Source organism: Ovis canadensis, chromosome 12, assembly GCF_042477335.2.
Source record: "Ovis canadensis isolate MfBH-ARS-UI-01 breed Bighorn chromosome 12, ARS-UI_OviCan_v2, whole genome shotgun sequence".
In the NCBI taxonomy this organism is placed as follows: domain Eukaryota; kingdom Metazoa; phylum Chordata; class Mammalia; order Artiodactyla; family Bovidae; genus Ovis; species Ovis canadensis.
Genome location: NC_091256.1, coordinates 15,842,307 through 15,863,312, shown reverse-complemented (window position 1 = coordinate 15,863,312; position 21,006 = coordinate 15,842,307). Strand labels below are relative to the sequence as shown.

The 21,006-nt window shown below is 41.5% G+C and overlaps 2 protein-coding genes and 1 long non-coding RNA gene across 17 annotated transcripts in view; 1 reads left to right on the top strand and 2 right to left on the bottom strand.

The window, feature by feature from the left end:
* The window catches only part of PFKFB2 (6-phosphofructo-2-kinase/fructose-2,6-biphosphatase 2), a 51,134-nt gene extending 43,736 nt beyond the window's left edge, over positions 1-7,398 (bottom strand). For 5 of the 13 annotated variants that reach the window (XM_069545349.1, XM_069545351.1, XM_069545348.1 and 2 more), the window contains exons 1-2: positions 5,547-5,632; positions 4,357-4,461 (exon numbers count right to left, since the gene is read on the bottom strand). In XM_069545349.1, the coding sequence (XP_069401450.1) occupies positions 4,357-4,444 (88 nt within the window). In that variant the 5' untranslated portion in view covers positions 4,445-4,461; positions 5,547-5,632. Of the gene's footprint in view, positions 1-4,356; positions 4,462-5,327 lie in introns of all 13 variants that reach the window. The other 8 variants (XM_069545350.1, XM_069545344.1, XM_069545353.1 and 5 more) reach the window with 6 other exon arrangements.
* YOD1 (YOD1 deubiquitinase) lies at positions 5,920-15,057 on the top strand. Of its 3 annotated transcripts, none has more exons than XM_069545359.1 (3): positions 5,920-6,527; positions 7,668-7,827; positions 9,038-15,057. In XM_069545359.1, the coding sequence occupies exons 1-3, from the start codon at positions 6,492-6,494 to the stop codon at positions 9,739-9,741; spliced, it is 900 nt and encodes a 299-aa protein (XP_069401460.1). In that variant the 5' UTR covers positions 5,920-6,491; the 3' UTR covers positions 9,742-15,057. The 3 variants fall into 3 exon arrangements, with proteins under 3 accessions (XP_069401460.1, XP_069401461.1, XP_069401459.1); XM_069545360.1 differs by having other exon boundaries at positions 6,260-6,382; positions 9,038-11,299; XM_069545358.1 differs by lacking the exon at positions 5,920-6,527 and having other exon boundaries at positions 7,408-7,827.
* Positions 13,788-21,006, bottom strand: part of LOC138416359 (uncharacterized) — a 23,175-nt gene continuing 15,956 nt past the window's right edge. The window contains exon 2 of the long non-coding RNA XR_011247642.1: positions 13,788-16,258. This is a non-coding gene — a long non-coding RNA (uncharacterized lncRNA). The remainder of the gene's footprint in view (positions 16,259-21,006) is intronic.

Genomic DNA, 21,006 nt, shown 5'->3' with positions numbered 1-21,006 from the left:
CTGATGTTAATCCCTGACCTCTTGACCCCCAACAGGCAGCTTGGTTGCCTCAGGTTTCAGGAGTCTTAACCTTCTCCAGCTCCCTTTCCAATCCCCGTGGCTTGGCTCATTACCTGCACCTCCAGTGCTGCTCGGCCCACACCTTCCAGCCCATTACGCACCTCCCCCAAATGTCCTCTTACCCTCCCTGAAGCTGAAAATGAACTGATGATCCCTGGGAGATGCTCTGAAGCCAGCCAGGGAACCAGCTGCTCCATGTTTACCAAACAGGACAGAGAGTGCTAAGAACAAAAGGAAGCACGGGCCATTAAGGACTCCCCTTGGCGGCCCCCAGCACAGCTCCCCCTCTGCCTGCGACACACCCACACACACCTGCTGCCACACGGCTGCTCATTTACCGCAGGACAAAACAAAACCATACTTTCTATCTCAAAGTACCGCATCAGCAATAGTAGGAACACTCTGTCTTGCCTGTCACAAAACAAAACTATCACACTTCACGCTGATTAATTTCAGACACAATATGATTATAACACGTGCTGTGCTGTACTTAGTTGCTGAGTCATGTCCGACTCTTTTCGACCCCATGGACTGTAGCTCACCAGGCCCCTCTGTCCATGGCGACTCTCCAGGCAAAAATACTGCAGTCAGTTGCCATATCCTCCCCCCCAAGGGATCTTCCCAACCCAGGGATCAAACCCAGGTCTCCTGCATTGTAGGCAGATTCTTTACCATCTGAGCCACCAGGGAAGCCCACGAATATTGGAGTGGGTAGCCTATCCCTTCTCCAGGGGAACTTCCGACCCAGGAATCAAACTAGGGTCGCCTGCATTACAGGTAGATTCTTTACCAGATGAGCTACCAGGGAAGCCCATATTATAACCTATCTGTTGACAAAGTTTGGAAAGCTGTTTCAAAGCTGAAATTCTCTTCTGCCTTCTTTATGCAAGGTTGAACTCACTTTCTCAATCTTAGACTTATTTTCCTTCACAAACACACTTAGAGGAAATGAGCATGTGAAAACTTCCCTCCTGTAGACAGAAAACCTGAGGCCCAGAAAAGGGAAGAGCTTGGCCCACAGTCCTGCAATAGAAAGTCAAGGTCAGGGCCCTGACCAGACTCCCAGTTTCATGACCGTCCAATTAGTCTTAGTCACCAGCTCTTGTCAGCACTTGACGAAGGGAACCAAGTGGCCGGCACAACTCTGAGCTATAATCTAAACCTGAAGGGTAGTCTAGAAAGCCCACAGTTCCTGGCTTTCTCATGATCAAGGTCATCTTCCACTTTTTGTTCTCAATAGCCCCAATGTTTTGAAATATACTGCCCTATGTGATTCATTAGTAATACCTTCTCTGTATTCATCAGAAGTCATAAAACTGCCAATTAGGTCTGGCCGTTTTACTGATAAGCCTAATATATCCAAGTTCTGCAGCCAAACACTGAGAAAGTTAATGTTTTAGTTAACCAGTGCAACTATAGCTTAATGCCCAATTTCTATCAAGTACTTTGGAATATTAAAAACTGCTAACAATACAGAACTTTTGAGGAATGCTAATGAGTGTTTCAAAGTGTCTGTCTTTCCTCAGAGTATTTCTACAGGAAAGCTGCTGGCACAAAAATGGAAAGGTATATATGCAAGGATGCTTATTACATTGTTGTTGGTGATGGAGGAAAACTGGAAACAATGTAAACGTCCATCAGGGAGAGGCAATATCCATACAAGGCTGACTGAAGAGTGAAGTAAATTTGAACTTATCAACACACACAAAATGTCCAGAATATAGATTTTAAAAGGAGCAGGGGAGAGATGGCAGCAGAACAAAAAATGTACAGTGTGAACCTATTTTCACTAACACCAGAATAAGATTTTAGAAAGAATCAAACTTAACAGGCACAGGCAAAATCATGAGAAATTTCTTGCTTTTCACTTTCTTTCTGTGTTGTAATTAGGGGAAGACTCATATGAATCTGTCTCATAAAGATTCATGAGAACCTGTCTGTTCCAGACCTATTCAAAATATCAAAGAACAAAAGAAACAAAGAAAGAAAACCAGGTGGACCTCCCCAGCTACCCCTAATTCCTGCTTTCACTGAGCCCTGAAACCAGCTGTCTCAGCACCTTAAGGGCACCTCAGCCAGCACCACCCCCCTTCTCCCCAATCCCGGGAGCAGCTGAAATTTCAGTAATGCTCTTTTGGAGGCTTTGGCTCTCTAAAGACATTCTACAGCCTTCCAGTTCAGGCACTTCCCAGAGCCGAAGTCAGCCAACAAACAGGTGTAATTAGCAGTAATGGGATAATGGGTGAGCTATTAATAAAGCAGCTGCTGGGTATGAACACTAAGCAGACTGGGAAACCTGTTGCAAGAAACAGGCAAGTAACAGAGAAAAGGGAAATAAACACATACTCTCATAACTGTATTTCTCCTCGAACTGTGGCTTTCAAAATCTCACAGTCCAAATGTGAAAGGAGAACAAAGTGGGGTAAATGAATGACAGTAGCTTCAGGAGAACCCAGATGCCTCTGATGGGGAAGATGAGGGTAGAATTTGGAAAGAGGAGATCAAGAATTAGAGTCTACAGAACGGAAAGAGACCTGGGATTATTGTTTCCTTGACTAATCAAAAGACCTCAAGACAAAAAAGCTGCAAAAAAGTTAGGAAGGCAGGTAGGAGAGTCCTTTGGAGAAAAAAGCAGAGCCAGAAGGGCTGACGCTGGGCACTGGGCAGGGGCCATGACTCCCACGGTTATCAATTCCCCACCCCCAACTACCACCAACTGTTCTCTGCTCTTTTTGGACTCAAGCGTCCTAGTAACATGAAGGCACCTCTCTTTAAGATATGCATTCCATACCCCCAAATCTGGGCTACCATATTGTCAAACAAGAGGAGAAAACACTTTTTATTGAAAATATGATTCTTTACAGGGCTCTTTTAAATAGTGAGATTCCAGCACAGCATTTACCACATAATTCAATCTATATATAATGCTTCAGGAACACACACAACATGCAAATTGTCACCAGTGAAAAATAACACAGTTTAGCCACAGGCCCAACATTCTTCTAAGCGCTCTCCTATATATACGCATTCAATTCTCATATCACTCAGAGAGATACTATTAGTATCCCCATTATATCAAAAAGTAAACTGAGGCATGGGGCAGACAAGCAACTTGGTTAAAAGCACCTAGCTAGGAAGTAGTAACAAGAAGATTTGGACATACGCAGTCTGACTCCAGAGGCTACACCCAAACATCGTGCTATAGTAGCTATCTTCCACAGGGTGCTTGCCCTTAGGCTTCCTCCCCTGGCAGAGAAAGAAGATGCTAATCATACAGGTCTTCTGTATGCACCAACCCCAGGATCACACCCAAACAAGCCGCCTTTGCTGCAGCCAAACCCCAGCAAGCTTCATCAGTGATAGGTAGGTGAAAAAAGATGATCTTCATTAATCAGGAGACTGACACAGGCATGACATCAAGGTTGATACTCTGGGGAAAGTCTGGAACATGAGATGATCCCAAGTCTCATGCTGGTTGACTATTTCCACCTGCTGATAAATATAACCACTGGTAGGGTTCCAAGGGAACTTGGAAGCAGGGACAGAGTGAGCTTTCCTTGAGTTTCCCCAAAACATCTGTGGACCAAATGCCCAGGACCTTTTGACCTGGGCGATACAGTCTTGCAGTCTGAAGGATGCTTAGGCATGCAGATCATGGGGACAGGAAATACCACTTCATCTCTCTGCAAACCCTCTGTCTAAAAGATGGGCATGGAAATGCTCCTGTGAAACCCATCCCCAGAGGAAAATAGTTCACAAAATATAAAGACTAAACCTGTAAGACAGCAAAGTGCCCCAGATATGGCAAGAAGTGAAATGTCATGGTTAATTTCCCTTAGGCCTGTAGAAATGAGCAACTGGTTCCAACCTTCAATTTCTGCTGTGAGCAGCACTCTCACAAAACTTAGCCCAAGAGGTTAAGGGAAAGTCTTAACAGTATCAGCCCCAAGGAATTCCTGCACCCTGCCACTCTGCCTTACTCACTGCATGTATAATACTTACTCTAACTTTCTGCATCAATTGACTGGGAAAATACTCCCAGGATAGAGGAGATAAAGATTCAGTTAAAGAAAGCAGGAAGAAAATGCTGGGCTACACCAGCAGTCTAGCCCCAAGGACAGACATTTCAGAGTCTACTTGTTTCAGAAAGGAAATTCCCCTGGTAGACTTTGTTTTAAATTCCTATGTCAAAGAATTATTTCCCACTCCCACTCAGCAGCAAAGTCTAGAATTACAACAATATTCCTAAAATAAAATCCTGGGACAGAGCATTCCCTCCTCTTCCCCAACACTCACAACATTTCTTCTCTGACATTCGGAGACTTGCTTTGGTTTCATAGCTATTGTTGTTCTGTTCTGAGGAAGAGGCAGGATTCCCAGACATGGCAACTCTTCAGCTGTCTGGAAGGGACAAAAGGAATGTAAAGAAGAGAAGGAACAAAAGAGCCCTTAGAACCCCCAAAACAGGACCACTGAGGTACAAGCGACAGAACCCTGGGCCAAGTGTCAAATCCAGCTCTCCTCCCAGTTAATAATTACATGCCCTAGGATTCATGAATATCTCCAGCCCTCTGTTTCCTTATCTATGAAGAGTTGCACCAGAACCTTGCATTTATAACGCTGACTTAGGAGTTTACATTCACATAAATTATCTCCTTCAATCCTTCCAATAATCCTGTATAAACAGATTTTGCTACCATTGCTACTTCTCCCCATTTCAGATTAAAAAAAAACTGAGGTTAATCAATTAAATGGCTTATCCAAGTTCCCTCCTAACCTCAGATTCCAGGTTAAGAATCTGGGGAGAGTAGTGGCATCAGGTGGAGCTGGGGTGGGTTGTGACTAGATCAAGTTCATTATCATAAAGCAATCGTAGTCCAATGGTAGGATTCAGTTCTGGGGCGGGGGGAATGAGAAGTGGGAACATCACAAACATGTCCCCCAGAAGAAAAACCGCAGCTGGACCCGGGGACAGCCCCCAGACGCCACCACTTTCCCTTGTGGTGTTACTCTCAACCCCTGGTCCGCACTCCCTCCCCATACATCTCCTGGGAAGCAGTCGATGGTAGAATCACTCTGCAACTAGAGGCGGTAAATAACTTTCCCAAGGTCACTTGCAGCATAAGGGGTAAGTCCTGAGTCTTAACTGGAGTGGGAGAGCCCCGAGTTCACTCCGCAATCCCAGACAAGGGACTCGTGAGAAAGACCCCCAGTGCTTCAGGGACCTTGCAGTTCTTCCACTGACCACGCACATCCTCTGAACTCACCCATCAGCTGCGGCTCTGGGTCCCTAAACGTACACACTCCAGGTAATGCCTGGGGTGGGGGCGGGGGAACCGGACTTGCCCCAAACAGCGTGGCTTCATCTTCCCGCACCTCATCAAGGTCCAGGCAGCCTGCCTCCTGTCGCCTGCCAAGCCCCTTCAAGGTGCTGCACAGCCGCCGTCTACCCTAAGACCCCTCCCGCCTGCGGCCCCGGTACCTACCCGTAGAGGCTAACCGGCGGGAGCCGACTCTAGGGCCGGGGTCTGGAGCACCAGCTGCCGGCGGATCACGTGCCCTGCAAGGCCCCGCCCACCCCGGCCTCAGCCCTCACCTGGAGAGGTTCCTCGGCCAATCGAGCGCCCGCGGTCTCCGGGGGGCGGGGCTCGCGGACGCTCGCTCGGGTAGGAGGAGGGACCTGTGAAGGTGAACTAGCGCGAGCTCGCGAGTCTCCCAGCGTCGTGGTGGTTGGCTACACCGTTGCTTGGCAACTAGCACGGCTGGGGGCGGGGTTAATAAAAAGCCGGACTTTTTTTTTTGTACTATCGCGAGAGTGAACAAGTGGACGTCTTGAGGGGGTGTGGCTTTTTGGTAACTGCAAAAAAAATGTTCTGAAGATTAACGCTCTCCTCACTGAATCCCGGCAGGATCTCGTTAAAGCCAACCACTGGAGCACACACTTTAGAAGGTACTTTGCTTCAAGTTACAGAGAGCGGGACACAACTTGAGCGACTAACATGTGCTAAAGTAAACCACCAAAGGACTTAAGCGGATCCCATTTTAGGATGTTTGCATAGTCCCTTCGGTCAAACACTGTAAACTAAGAAAATCAACTACTCTTTTCGCGGAACCAGGGACTTCCGGAAGCCGTGGTCGTACTCCAGCGGACTTACCACCGTATTTATTCTCCCGTTTACCACCCACGCTGTACCGGTTGTTATGACCATCTTGAAGAAACAAAGAGGAAAACTGCTCCAAGGGAAAATTGGGTCCTGAAAGGTTTGAAAAGATGTGCTGTTTCCATATAACTTATTCAGAGGCAGAAACGTTCATAGTGTTAGTGAGTTTGCACATTTCAGTGCACAGTTGCCCCCCGGGGCCCATTCGATGCTTGACTGTGGTTATAAGTCCCCTCTACGCAATGTAGGCTTTGCTGCTGTAGGTCCAGGATGGAAAAAGAACAATGCGTACATATTTCTTGGAAGGTAAATTCAGAGATGTTTTTATTCCTCTTTCACCTGGGGATTAAATTCATCCTTCAAAACAGCTCAAATAGTATCTCCTCTGAAATTTTTACAACTCCCAGCTGCCCTCTCTGTGCCTATACAGCTCCGTTTTATCCGTTCAGCAAGTATTTACTGAGCACTTACTTGCGAGGCACCGTCCTTTGTTCGCGAGATATAGGTTTGGAAAAGGTCACATAATCTAGCATTATCACGTTGCTATGAAATTCCGTGGTTATGTGTCCTTTACACCCCACCCTCTCCTGATTACGTGAGTACTTTGCTATTTTGAAGGCAGGAATGGAGTCCTTTTGGTATGTGTATGTCTAGAGCCTGAACTGGAATCTGAATGACACACGTTGGCCTTCATTCCTCCTCCTTATACCGCCACCACCTCCTGAAGGTAGCAATTGCCCTCTGCCCAGATGCTGACCTCATACTGCGCTTTCTGATGTGGCCAATGGACGTTTTCAAGTTACAGTCTCTTGGAGGTGGAAAGGTTCGGCCCCTTAACCTCAATGAGTCAATGTTTGCTGCAGCCGAGTCTATAGTCACGAGTACTTATTTGTCTTTAACTGGTTATTTGACTCACAGGCCATTCTTGGCATTCGTCTGCATTCCGAACTATGATTCTTGTTTCTCCCGGCGTAGTCTGGAAGCCCCAATTTAATAATTTCTGAACTAAGTGCAAGGTTACATTCCAATGGCTTCGATTCAGGAACTCCTTACCCCGCCCTCTTCCCTTGAGCATATATGCTTCCGACGCGGAGGGTACCTCACTAGCTCTACAGGTAACAAGACCAGTCGTACTTTGGGAATACGGATAAACCTTCATTCTCTGCCTCCTGACGCGGAAGTGGCAGGAGTTAGTTGTCTCTTTAAGAGCGTGCTAGAAGCCGAAGAGTATCGCGAGAACCGTACAACCAGCGACTTCTCGCGATGTTTGGACCGGCAAAGGGTGGCCATTTTGGAGTCCACCCGGCGGCTGGTTGCCCCGGCGGCGTCTGCCAGCTTGCTGCCGGGACCAAAGCTGGCCCCGCCGGTGTCTGCCCTGTGGGCGCCCGCACCAACGCGATGTGGCGGCTCCGCTGCAAGGCCAAAGAGGGCACCCATGTTTTGCAGGGGTTGTCCAGCCGGACCCGGGTGCGGGAACTCCAGGGCCAGATTGCCGCCATCACCGGGATCTCCCCAGGCTGTCAGCGAATCCTCGTCGGATACCCGCCCGAGTGCCTGGATCTCAGCAACGGGGATACCATTCTGGGGGATTTGCCTATCCAGTCAGGTACGGGAATCGAGGCTGGGTCAGGCAAGGTCCTGGGAGGACGTAGAGGGGCAGAAAGGAGAACAGATCAGGGCCAGGTCTCTATGGGTCGGCTTGGAGGACGAGAATAGGAAAAATTAAAGAACGGAGAATTCTGACGGAGGCCAGAGCTAGTGTCCAGCAATTCCTTGACTTCACATATAGTTTGAAAGAGACAGGGAGGGCCTGATCTCTGTGAGAAGCTCAGAAGCTGTGGAGTCCTCTTTCCTGGCTGCTTTCTGGTCTGTCTTGAAAACATCTCATTCATTTTGTTTCCCTCTGTGTCCACAGAAGTATTTTTAAAATGCGATGTTTTCTCTGTCCTGGTTGCTCTTTTTCCCTGTATCACTGAAAGAAGACAGTATGTCTGAAGGATGTAGGATACTTTTTTTTGCTTTCCTGGTTCATTTTTACAATCGCCTTCATTTGTACTTTGACAGTTGTACTCATTTTAGAGTTTGCTTTGACACATCCACCGAAGGCACTTTCAAGTTCTAGACGAAAGCAGTTATTTCTGTCCGGTATTAAAACTTGAACAGCAATATTGGTAATCAAAAGCTTTCCTCTAGTCTCAAGGATCCTGTAAACACTTGAACGGGATAGATGTATTTCAGATCGAGAGCACCCCCTAGTGGCCGATTTCTTCGTAAACACCTTTTGGAAGTGCTTTAAAACTGCAGATTCCCTGGTGGCTCAGAGGTTAAAGCATTGGCCTGCAATGCGGGAGACGTGGGTTCGATCCCTGGGTCGGGAAGATCCCCTGTAGAAGGAAATGGCAACCCACTCCAGTATTCTTGCCTGGAGAATCCCATGGACGGAGGAGCCTGGTGGGTTACAGTCCACAAGGTCGCAAAGAGTCGGATACGACTGAGCCACTTCACTTTAAACTGCCGAGAGAAAGGATAAGAAAATTTTGTTCTTGAAATGTATCTTTTTAGGTAAGTACAAAAGTGTAACTCGGGCCCCTTTACTAAATGAGATACAATGTCTTTCTCTTTGGTCCCTTTTCATCTCTATGAAGATTCAGGGAACAAGAATTATTACTGGTCACATGTTTGCAAAGCTGTATTCTCCCTAGTAACCCCAGTTTATACTTTAACTCCTCCTGTTTGTAATTTACAGACTTGGTTAGTGAACACCCGGTTTCATCTGTACTTTCTTTGCAGTTGTGAATTTGTTTTCTTTTTGACAGGTGACATGCTGATCGTTGAAGAAGACCAAAGTAAGCCCAAAACGTCACCTGCATTTACAAAATATGGTGCTCCTAGTTACGTCAGGGAAACTTTGCCTGTGCTTACCAGGATGGCAGTCCCAGCAGACAACTCCTGTCTCTTTACCAGTGTGTACTATGTTGTTGAAGGAGGAGTCTTGAATCCAGCTTGTGCCCCTGAGATGAGACGCTTAATAGCACAAATTGTAGCAAGTGATCCAGACTTTTATAGTGAGGCAATACTGGGAAAAACAAATGAAGAGTACTGTGACTGGATCAAAAGGGATGATACTTGGGGCGGAGCTATTGAAATATCCATTTTGTCTAAATTTTACCAATGTGAAATATGTGTAGTGGATACACAGACCGTTCGAATTGATCGTTTTGGGGAAGATGCAGGATATACCAAAAGGGTACTTCTCATTTATGATGGCATCCACTATGATCCGCTTCAGTGTGTCTTCCCTGACCCAGACACCCCTCCTCTGACTATTTTCTCCTCTTATGATGATATTGTTCTTGTGCAAGCACTGGAGTTAGCAGATGAAGCTAGAAAGAAGAGACAGTTTACAGATGTAAACCGCTTCACCCTGAGATGCATGGTATGTCAGAAGGGATTAACTGGACAAGCAGAAGCAAGGGACCATGCCAAGGAGACAGGCCATACCAACTTCGGGGAAGTGTGATCCATGCATGATGAGGATTGAAGCCTACTACCTCACAGATCCAGAAGGCTCTGGGTTTTCCAATAAGCTATTTGTTACTCTCAAGAACAAAAGAACACAATGCTTGAACCATCCTTTTAACCTTAAACCACTAAGACACTGAATTCCTTGTTAAGATTAAAATTAGTGTGCAAGTTTACAGATGTGTGTCTACGGCGGTGATACAGCCATCTTTCTGCTTGGGTGACAGAATAGGTGGTCCTTGCTACCTACTGACACTGACCTGAAGATTGAGTGTTAGTATTATAAACTAGCACCCAGCAGCATTAACTTGTAGAAGAAAACAACTTCCTTTTTGGGGTATTGTGGAAGGCTTCAGGTGAGACCACTGGACATAAACCACAGTGTCTCCAGTAATTGGGTCTTTTTAAAAACTCTGAGTGGGTTAATAGTTTCTATGTTATGAATTGATTCCTCAAATGAAGATACTCATAATTGTTGAAACTGATTTCATATTGCAATTTGGCAGACTTTATAAATGTGTATTTCACCAGTTGTTGTAAGCTGATAACATGCAATTTTTACAGAGATGAGTCTACTCCTTGAGAATATTACCTAAAAACAATAACTTATGGTGCCCAGTGAAGAATTTCTAGTATATAAAAGAGAATGTACGAGGGAAGTGGTGCCTGAGCAGCTTGCTGAAGCTTTAAAAGACCATGGGCCTCATGTTTTAATGCAACTCATTTATTCATCTGTCATGTTGGATAAAATGTTAAAATTAAGCAGGATTTTTTTTTTTTTAATTGAAGTTCCTTGAAACTTGAGTGCTCAGTTTTTGCCTTTTTAACTGAAGATTTGTTTGGAGGGATTTAATTTCCTCAGCTTTTTGTTAAGAGCACTTCCTCCGACTCCTAAAATAACTTTTCATCTAAAATTATAACACCATGCTTTCATTTGGTTTTTGAGAGATCTTTTGCTTACCTAAACTATTTGTTTTGTCAAACCACTAGCCTTGTCAAACCACTCTTAAATGATTTCATGTTTCTGAAAATTAATACTTTGTTTATCCACCATCTCTTACCTTGACTTTTGAAGAGTTTTAAATTAATTGGGATAATAACATTGGATTAATTTGTTTCACTTGCAAAATATGACAGTTTTTAAATCTTTGCCTTATTCAGCCTTCTAAGAATTCTGCTTCTTACTAGTATTAGATGTGTAGCCATTTGCTTGGTGGGCTAATCCACGAGGCATACCCTCTAAAACTTAGCTTCACTATGAGATCTTCCAGATAAAAGTGTTCTACCTCTTAATTCTTCTGAAGATCAGGGATACTAAATTTTAATTTGTTATGCATTATCTTATATAATGTAAAGAGGCTTACTGTTGTGAATTTTTGTTATCTTAGTCTCGTTTTTTATTATCTTATTTAGAAAACCAATGGTATGGGAATTCCCTGGCAGTCCAGAGGTTAGAACTCTACCCTTTCATTGCCAAGGGCGCAGGTTCAATCCCTTGTTGGGGAACTAAGTCCCACAAGCTTCATGGAGTGACCAAAAAAAAAACAAAAACAAAACCCAATGGTATACCTTAAAGCACTTATATTTCTTTTAGCATGTCTTCTTGGCAGATGTTTCTGAATTGAGATTTACTCTTAGCACTTTCACTTGGTAGAAGTGATCGTATAAAATTAAGGAGTATGTAAACAATTAGGAGAAAAGTATCTTTAAGGAACAGTTCACAAAATATGCTTTAAATCATTAGATGACATTTCTTGAGTACCTTTTGTGTGAATAGGACTTTTAGGCATTATAAGTTATTATCGTCAGTTTAACTCAAAAGTGTTTAATTTTCTGTTTTATTGAGCCTTATAAGAGCACTTGTGAGCTTGTGAAATTCGATATTTGTCAGTCAGTATGTGTACAAATGAATATGACTGAAAATCTCTTTGTACCTGTATGTCATCTGGTCTAAAAGGACTTTGTATCTCTTAATTCCCCCAGACAAATTTAAAGCTGTAAATTAAGAGTATACCACTGGGTAACACCAATCCAGTTGAGCTTTATGCATTATTATTTATAAACCTTGCCTTCCTTTCCTAAGTATTTCAAGGGCCAAACTTGATACTTGCTTACTGGAATTTTAGAGAAGTTTATTCATCCACAAGTATTTATTGAGTAATTTATTATATACCAGGCATATATTGATGTTTCTGAACATAAATTTTGTTGCTTTAAAATTGAGTATACTTTAACTACATTTGATTTTAATTTTAACAAGTGGAGGGATATAGAACTGGATATTTTATAAAATTAAGCTTATTTTAAGTGTTTTTGTTTGCATATTTAAGCTTATGCTTTTATGACAAGTGTCAACTATTTATTTAGGGGATCTTATTCTATTATACCTGTTAACTAGGTTGTGCATTTCTCAGTTGGACACTGATAGGTCACTCTCAGTAACAACTTTTTAAAATTAATCAGCTGCTGAAATTCAGCAATTGGACTTTTTAAAGTAATGTTCTGATCATGGTATATTCAAGATGAAGCACTGTAATTGTGGAGGGTTAAAAACCTAAACTTGTACTTACTCAGACTCAAGCTTGTAAGCCTCACAGAAGATTTTTTTAATTGCACTTATACTCTTGAATGGAGAAGGGAATGGCAACCCGTTTCAGTATTCTTGCCTGGAGAATCCCATGGACAGAGGAGCCTGGCAGACTCCCATGGGGTCTCAGAGTCAGACATGACTGAGCGCCTAACACTATATACTTGAAGTTAGTTAATGTAAGAAAATTCTAGTCTTGAGAAATTTAAAACATTGGACCAAGATGAAAAGAAACTCTTTCTTACATTTGCACTTGAGCAGAGCAAAACCTTTCTTCCTATTCATTCAGGTTTTGACTGCCATGCAAGAATTTTTTTTTTTTATTAAAATGAGGTTAGTTTATATTAGTAGCAAAATGAATCAAGATTGTGCTTTCCTATCCCCTACTCCTCCTTTCCTTAACTCCTTTCCCTTACTCTTCTTTGGATTTAAAGATTAGATGTAGGGCTATGAATGCACTTCTGGATAGAGTGATTTCAGAAATTAAAATTAATGTCTCGGGAATTTTGTGATGTGGTAGCCATGTGACGATATCAGTGTGGTACAATTACTGTTAGTAGTTCGTGGTTGATTTGTTTCTCATGAGTGGATCTTGGGCACAGTCAAGTGAGACACGCAAGTTTGGGGGCTGATCATCTTGACCCTGTTGGCAAAAACTAATATTGACACACCACTTGATTATTCCATGAAGTTCAAGTCCCAGTGAAATCTTAATCAGGAATGAATGAACATATTTATACATTCCCGTAAATGCCCATGCCTAATTTGCATGTTCAGCTTACTCTTTCTGTCTTGTATAGGCATTAAAACAGGAATGTTGTAAGTTCCCCTCTAGCTGAACATAGTTTTCTATGTCTTTTTTGAAAAAAAATAATGGGGAATATACAAGATTAACAGCAGAGTGATTTTTTTTTTTCCTCTTTATGTGTCAGGTGGCCTTCCTAAACTTTCATATATTAGGATTTTCATGTTTTTTCATGTATTGAGAACACAAATCTGTTATTATTTGCAGCACTTTAAAAATATGAAATAAAAGTTTACATGTTAGCCCTCTCTGACGATCTTGTCAGACATTAAAATATAGTTCTTGAGCTGCCAACAATCAGCTCTTCTTAAAAGTTAAAAGTTACCATCAGTGAATAGTGTATCCAGTGGTACAACATTCTGGTAATTCTCTAACAATAAAACTCCATTTCAGTAACTATTAGGAGCATGCTCTGTGCCCTAGCATTCAAAATGTTACTTATTTCTATAATGTGATTGTTCTTTATTCATTGTACAATGCAGTATTCAAATTTGTCCTTGTAGCTCAAAGATGACTACTGCAACTTTGAAAATGTTAGATTCTTAAAACCCTTCATTTGTTTCTAAGCAAGCTTTTGATTCTGAGCTGATTTTTGAGTCAGAGGCCTTAAAAGTCATATATAAGCAACATCACTAAGTCTCAAGTGAAACACTTGATTTGAATAAGCTAGTTTATTAACTAAGGATGTTTTCTTACTAGGAGTTATGATATTTAGCATTTAGCACATTTCATCCAACTTATAAAGATTATAAAACTATGCTGATTGTGGGGGAAAGTTTCTTTAATTTTCCATCTCCAAAACTTAGCTTGCGTTTTGTTTACAGTGCTTTGAATATTTGATTTTGAAAAAAATCACATTGATATTGAATTGTGGAGTGCTGATTTAAGTCTTGGTTGCTAGAATTTAGAGGAGATTAATAACCCTCCCATGCTGCTTTAGAATAAAGGAAGAAAGGGGCAGGAAGATAAAGTGCCACATAAACAGAAGAGCTTCTCAAATGAATGCATTCCTATTCTTGAATTATGCTTTTCAGAAAATGTTTCAGGCAATGCCTTTGTGTCATCTTAACCCATTCACGTTTCTTGGCATAGACTATAGCAAGGCCATAACAGAAAGGCTTGTCAGTAAAGTATTAAAACATGACTATAAACATTTTGCTATGATGCCTTTTTATACTTGTTTTTTAAAATGCACACCTACATCTAAAGAGTTTGGGGATAGTGAAAATATGATTTAGTTACATTGTAGGCAAACAGGTTAACCTAGAAAAGGTTTACAATTTCCTCTCAGATTACATGAGCCTGACTGGTATAGGATAGGTAGGTAGTTGTCTCCCATAAGTTACTTAAAGGACCAGGGCACCTGATTCTTGTTTGTTTTTCAGTTCAGCTTGGTGCCATTTATCACATAAACTGTTTACAGGAAATATAATTTCCTTAGCAAAAAATATTGTTTTCCCTTTAAAAGAGTATTAAGTTTAAAGAATAAATATAATTTGTCAAAAGGAATAGAGAATGGCAGTAGTCATATATTTCCTGTATTAATGCAATAGAGGTTGAAATTCCTGAAACAATGAGAAACCTACAAAACTGTCAAATTTAGAGCTTTAAAATATGACTTAAAAGTAATAGAGAAGGACAAATAGAACAAAGTTCTGTTTCTCTTGGCATAAAATATTTTTTCTTAATGAAGATGGACAGTGCTTCCTTGGTTTAAAAACATTTTGTTGATTTGCCAGCATTTTTTCAAGTTAATGTACTACTGCTACTACCTGAGAGATGCCTAATTTTGTTTTATATAATTTATGTGGTTTTACCATTGTCATTAAGATGCATTGATATTATTTGTGAGGTGTATGATGTTAAATACCCAAATTCTGTATGAAATGACTTATTTTGAAGAAATAAATGAAGTGAAAGTATTGTTGTCTGAGCATATTTTGGGGAGGAAAGAGGGCTGCTGAACAGCTGCTACACTCAAGTTACATATTTATCATCACTGCTTTGACTTCTGTACCAATATCTGCCAAATCTCATTCTGTAGGTGGAGTCTTAATAAATCAGCTCCAGAAAGCTGTAATTTAATGTCTGGGGAAAGGCTGAATGTTCCTTTTCATTTATAACAGACTGAGGTCTATGTGAACTTCAATCCATGTGGAAACTGCAGCATCTCTTGGGGAGAACTTATTCAATTCTTTGATAATGTCAGCATTCAGTTCAGTTCAGTCACTTAGTTGTGTCCAACTCTGCGACCCCATGAATCGCAGCACGCCAGGCCTCCCTGTCCATCACCAACTCCCAGAGTTCACTCAAACTCTATTGAGTCAGTGATGCCATCCAGCCATCTCATCCTCTGTCGTCCCCTTCTCCTGCCCCCGATCCCTCCCAATATCAGTCTTTTCCAATGAGTCAACTCTTTGCGTGAGGTGGCCAAAGTATTGGAGTTTCAGCTTTAGTATCACTCCTTTCAATGAACACCCAGGACTGATCTCCTTTAGGACAGACTGGTTGGATCTCATTGCAGTTCAAGGGACTCTTCTCCAGCACCACGGTTCAAAAGCATCAATTCTTCGGAGCTCAGCTTTCTTTACAGTCCAACTCTCACATCCATACATGACCACTGGAAAAACCATAGCCTTGACTAGACAGACCTTTGTTGGCAAAGTAATGTCTCTGCTTTTGAATATGCTATCTAGGTTGGTCATAACTTTCCTTCCAAGGAGTAAGCGTCTTTAAATTTCATGGCTGCAATCATCATCTGCAGTGATTTTGGAACCCCGAAAAATAAAGTCTGATACTGTTTCCACTGTTTCCCCATCTATTTCCCATGAAGTGATGGGACCAGATGCCATGATCTTTGTTTTCTGAATGTTGAGCTTTAAGCCAACTTTTTCACTCTCCACTTTCACTCTCATCAAGAGGCTTTTTAGTTCCTCTTCACTTTCTTCCATAAGGGTGGTGTCATCTGCATATCTGAGGTTATTGATATTTCTCCTGCAATCTTGATTCCACCTTGTGCTTCTTCCAGCCAGCCCAGCATTTCTCAACAACACGAGAAGACTCTACACATGGACATCACCAGATGGTCAACACCAAAGTCCGATTGATTGTATTCTTTGCAGCCTAAGATGGAGAAGCAAAACAGTCAGCAAAAACAAGACCGGGAGCTGACTATGGCTCAGATCATGAACTCCTTATTGCCAAATTCGGACTTAAAGAAGTAGGGAAAACCACTAGACCATTCAGGTATGACCTAAATTAAATCCCTTATGAGTATACAGTGGAAGTGAGAAATAGATTTAAGGGACTAGATCTGATAGAGTGCCTGGTGAACTATGGATGGAGATTTGTGACATTGTATACAGAAGAAGGGATCAAGACCATCCCCATGGAAAGAAACGCAAAAAAGCAAAATGTCTGTCTGGGGAGGCCTTACATATAGCATCCCTCAGCATCTCAGCCACCCATTTTTGAATAGAGGAATGTCTCCAGAAGAAAACTGATCCCAAATGTTGATTGCATCACACCTGACTTCTATCCTCATCCTGATACAGGCCTGGCAGTTCTTCAAATTCTTCACCATATCTTTGGCTCACACTGCTTCAGCAAGAAGACTTTGTGTGAACTACCTAGTCCAACATCACTGGAAATGGAGGTCCTCAGCAACATCTTTTTATGATAATCAAAAACCAAATACCATAAAATTTGTTTTTATAAAAAGATATACTGTTGGAAATGAAAATACCAGGTATGAGGCAAATGATTTGATAACAATTTTAACATCAACAATGGAGGAGGGGGATAGGCTTCTCTGTCCGTGGGATTCTCCAGACAAGCATACTGGAGTGGGTCGCCATTCCCTTCTCCAAGGGGTCTTCCTGACTCAGGAATGGAAACCAGATCTCCTGCACTGCAGGCAGATTCTTTACTGTCTGAGCCACCAGGGAAGCCCCTAAACATTCCTTTAATGCCAATTTTTTTTTACTCTTAGACAGTGAAGACTGAGAAAATGATCTTAAATTTGGCAAGACACAGCTAAAGTAAATTGTTAAGCAATTTTCTCTAGTTCTACATCTTGTACAATATGATATTGACTACCTAATGGCAACCCCTTCCAGTATTCTTGCCTGGAAAGTTCCATGAATAGAGGAGCCTGGTAAGCTACAGTCCATGGGGTCACAAGAGTCAGACACGACTGAGTGACTTTCACTCCTATCAGGGTTACAAAGATAGTCATTCACTCAATAAGCATTTTTTAATGGTAATCTTGTTCTAGGAAATGCACTAGATGATGGTAATACATGAGGTGGGGGTAGAGAAACAATGTTATAAAGGAATAGAAATCCAGGTGCTATGAAGAGAATATGGGGTATTTTTCAATATTCACAAATCAGTCAAAGTGATACACCATATCAACAAATTGAAGAATAAAAACCATATGATTATCTCAGTAGATGCAGGAAAGGCTTTTGACAAAATTCAGCACCCATTTATAATAAAAATTCTCCAGAAAGTGGGCATAGAGGGAATATACCTCAATATAATACAGTCTATATATGACATACCTACAGCTAGCATCATACTCAGTGGCGAAAAGCTGAAAGCATTCCCTCAAGGATCAGCAATAAGACAAGGGCATCCACTCTCACCGCTTTTATTCAACATAGTTTTGGAAGTCCTAGTACAGCAATCAGAAAAGAAAAAGAAGCAAAGGGAATCCAAACTGGAAAAGAAGCTAAACTGTCATTGTTTGCAGATGACATGATACTATACATAGACAACTCTAAAGATGCTATCAGAGAACTACGAGAACCCATCAATAAATTTGGTAAAGTTTCAGTTACAACCAGAGATCAAATTGCCAACATCTGCTGGATCATTGAAAAAGCAAGAGAGTTCCAGAAAAAAAACCTATTTCTGCTTTATTGACTATGCCAAAGCATTTGACTGTGTGTATCACAATAAACTGTGGAAAATTCTGAAAGAGATGGGAATACCAGACCACCTGACCTGCCTGTTGAGAAATCTGTATACAGGTCAGGAAGCATCTAACTGAACTGAACATGGAACAACAGACTGGTTCCAAATAGGAAAAGGAGTACATCAAGGCTGTATATTGTCACCCTTCTTATTTAACTTCTATGCAGACTACATCATGAGAAATGCTGGGCTGGAGGAAGCACAAGCTGGAATCAAGATTGCTGGGAGAAATATCAATAACCTCAGATATACAGATGACACCACCTTTATGACAGAAAGTGAAGAAGAACTAAAGAGCCTCTTGATTAAAATGAAAGAAGAGAGTGAAAAAGTTGGCTTAAAATAACATTCAGAAAATGAAGATCATGGCATCCAGTCCCATCATTTCATGGCAAATAGATGGGGAAACAGTGTCAGACTTTATTTTTCTGGGCTCCCAAATCACTGCAGATGGTGATTGCAGCCATGAAATTAAAAGACGCTTGCTCCTTGAAAAGAAAGTTATGAGCAACCTAGACAGCATATTAAAAAGCAGAGACATTACTTTGCCAACAAAGGTCCGTCTAGTCAAGGCTATGGTTTTTCCAATGGTCATGTACGGATGTGAGAGTTGGGCTATAAAGAAAGCTGAGTGCCGAAGAATTGATGCTTTTGAACTGTGGTGTTGGAGAAGACTCTTGAGAGTCCTTTGGACTGCAAGGAGATCCAACCAGTCCATCCTAAAGGAGATCAGTCCTGGGTGTTTGTTGAAGGGGCTGATGTTGAAGCTGAAACTCCAATACTTTGGCAACCTGATGCGAAGAGCTGACTCATTTGAAAAGACCCTGATGCTGGGAAAGATTGAGGGCAGGAGAAGGGGACAACAGAGGATGAGATGGTTAGATGGCATCACCGACACAATGGACATGGGTTTGGGTGGACTCCAGGAGTTGGTGATGGACAGGGAGGCCTGGTGTAGCACGGTTCATGGGGTGGCAAATAGTCAGGCACGACTGAGCAACTGAACTGAACAGTTGAAAAATTAATACACAGTAGTCTGTTGCATTTCTACACACTAACAATGAAATATCAGAAAGAGAAATTCAATAAGCAATTCCATTAACCATTGCATCACAAAGAATAAAATGCCTAGGAATAAACCTATCTAAGGAGACAATAGACCTGTACTCTGAAAACTATAAGATGCTTTTGAAAGAAATCAAATAAGACATAAACAAATGGAAAGATATACCGTGTTCATGGATTGAAAGAATCAATATTGTCAAAGTGACTATAATACCCAAGGCAACCTACATATTTAACACAATCCCTGTCAAATTACCAATGACATTTTTCATGGAACCAGAACAACAACAACAACAAAAAAAAAAAAAACCTTAAAATTTGTATGGAAACACAAAAGGCTCTGAATACCCAAAGCAATTTTGAAAAAGAAAACTCATACTGGAGGAATCAGGTGCCCTGTCTTCAGACTATACTACAAAGCTACAATCATCAAAACAGTATGGTACTGGCACAAAAATAGAAATATAGATAATGGAATAGGATAGAAATCCCAGAAATAAGTCCATGCACCTATAGTCACTTAATCTATGACAAAGGAGGCAAGACTACACAATGTTGGAAAGACAGTCTCTTCAAAAAATTGTGCTGGGAAAACTGGACAGCCACATGTAAAAGAATGAAATTATATCATTCCTTAACTCCATATACAAAATAAGCTCAAAATGGATTAAAGACCTAAATATTAGACCAGACATTATAAAATTTTCTCTGAGAGGAAAACATATGCAAAACAATCTCTGACATAAATCACAGCAAAATCTGTTTTTTTTAATCCATCTCCAGAATAATGAAAATAAAAGCAAAAATAAACAAATGGGACCTACTTAAACTCAAAAGTTTTTGCATAAACAACAAAACCCACAGAATGGGAGAAAATATTTGCAAATGATGTGACTGATAAAGGATTATTCTCCAAAATTTACAGTTTATGACACTTAATAGCATCAAAACAAACAGTCCACTCAAGAAATGGGCAGAAGACTGGAATAGACATTTCATCAAAAGGACATACAGATGGCCAATAGGCACGTGGAAAGATGTTCAAAATCGCTAGTTATTAGAGAGATGCAAATCAAAGCCGTAATGAGATATCACCTCACACCAATCAGAATGGCTATCGTCAAAAAATCCACAAACAACAAATGCTCAAGAGGGTGTGGAGAAATGGGAACCCTTCTGCACTGTTGGTGGGAATGTAAATTGGTACAGCCACTATGGAGAACAATATGGATGCTCCCTAAAAGACTAAAAATAGAGCTACCAGTGACCCTGCAATCCCACTGCTGGGCATATATTCAGAGAAAAATATGGCCCCAAAAGATACATGCTCCCCAATGTTCATTGCAGCACTGTTTACAATGGCCAAGACATGGAAACAGCCCAAATCTCCCTTGACAGAGGAATGAATGGAGAAGATGTAGTATATGTATTTACACACACACACACACACACACACACATACACACACACAATGGAATATTACTCAGCCATTAAAAAGAATGAAATGAGGTCATTTTCCAACAACATGGATGGACCTAGAGAGCGTCATACTGAGTGAAGTAAGCCAGACAGAGAAAGAGAAATATCATATGACATTCCTTATATGTGGAATCTAAAAAGAAATTATACAAATGAACTTACTTACAAAACAGATGGAGACTCACAGACTTAGAAAACAAACTCATGGTTGCCAGGGGGAAGAGATAGTTGAAGACTGGGAAGGTCATGCACACACTGCTATATTTAAAATAGATAACTAACAAAAACCGATTGTATAGCACATGGAACTCTGCTCAATGTTATGTGCCAGCCTGGACGGCAGTGGG

Bases quoted from the DNA above. Each gene is read 5' to 3' on its own strand.
- YOD1 (XM_069545358.1), top strand. From the start codon at position 7,485: ATGTTTGGACCGGCAAAGGGTGGCCATTTTGGAGTCCACCCGGCGGCT. The intron at 7,828-9,037 runs GTACGGGAATCG...TCTTTTTGACAG, and splicing joins GGATTTGCCTATCCAGTCAG to GTGACATGCTGATCGTTGAA.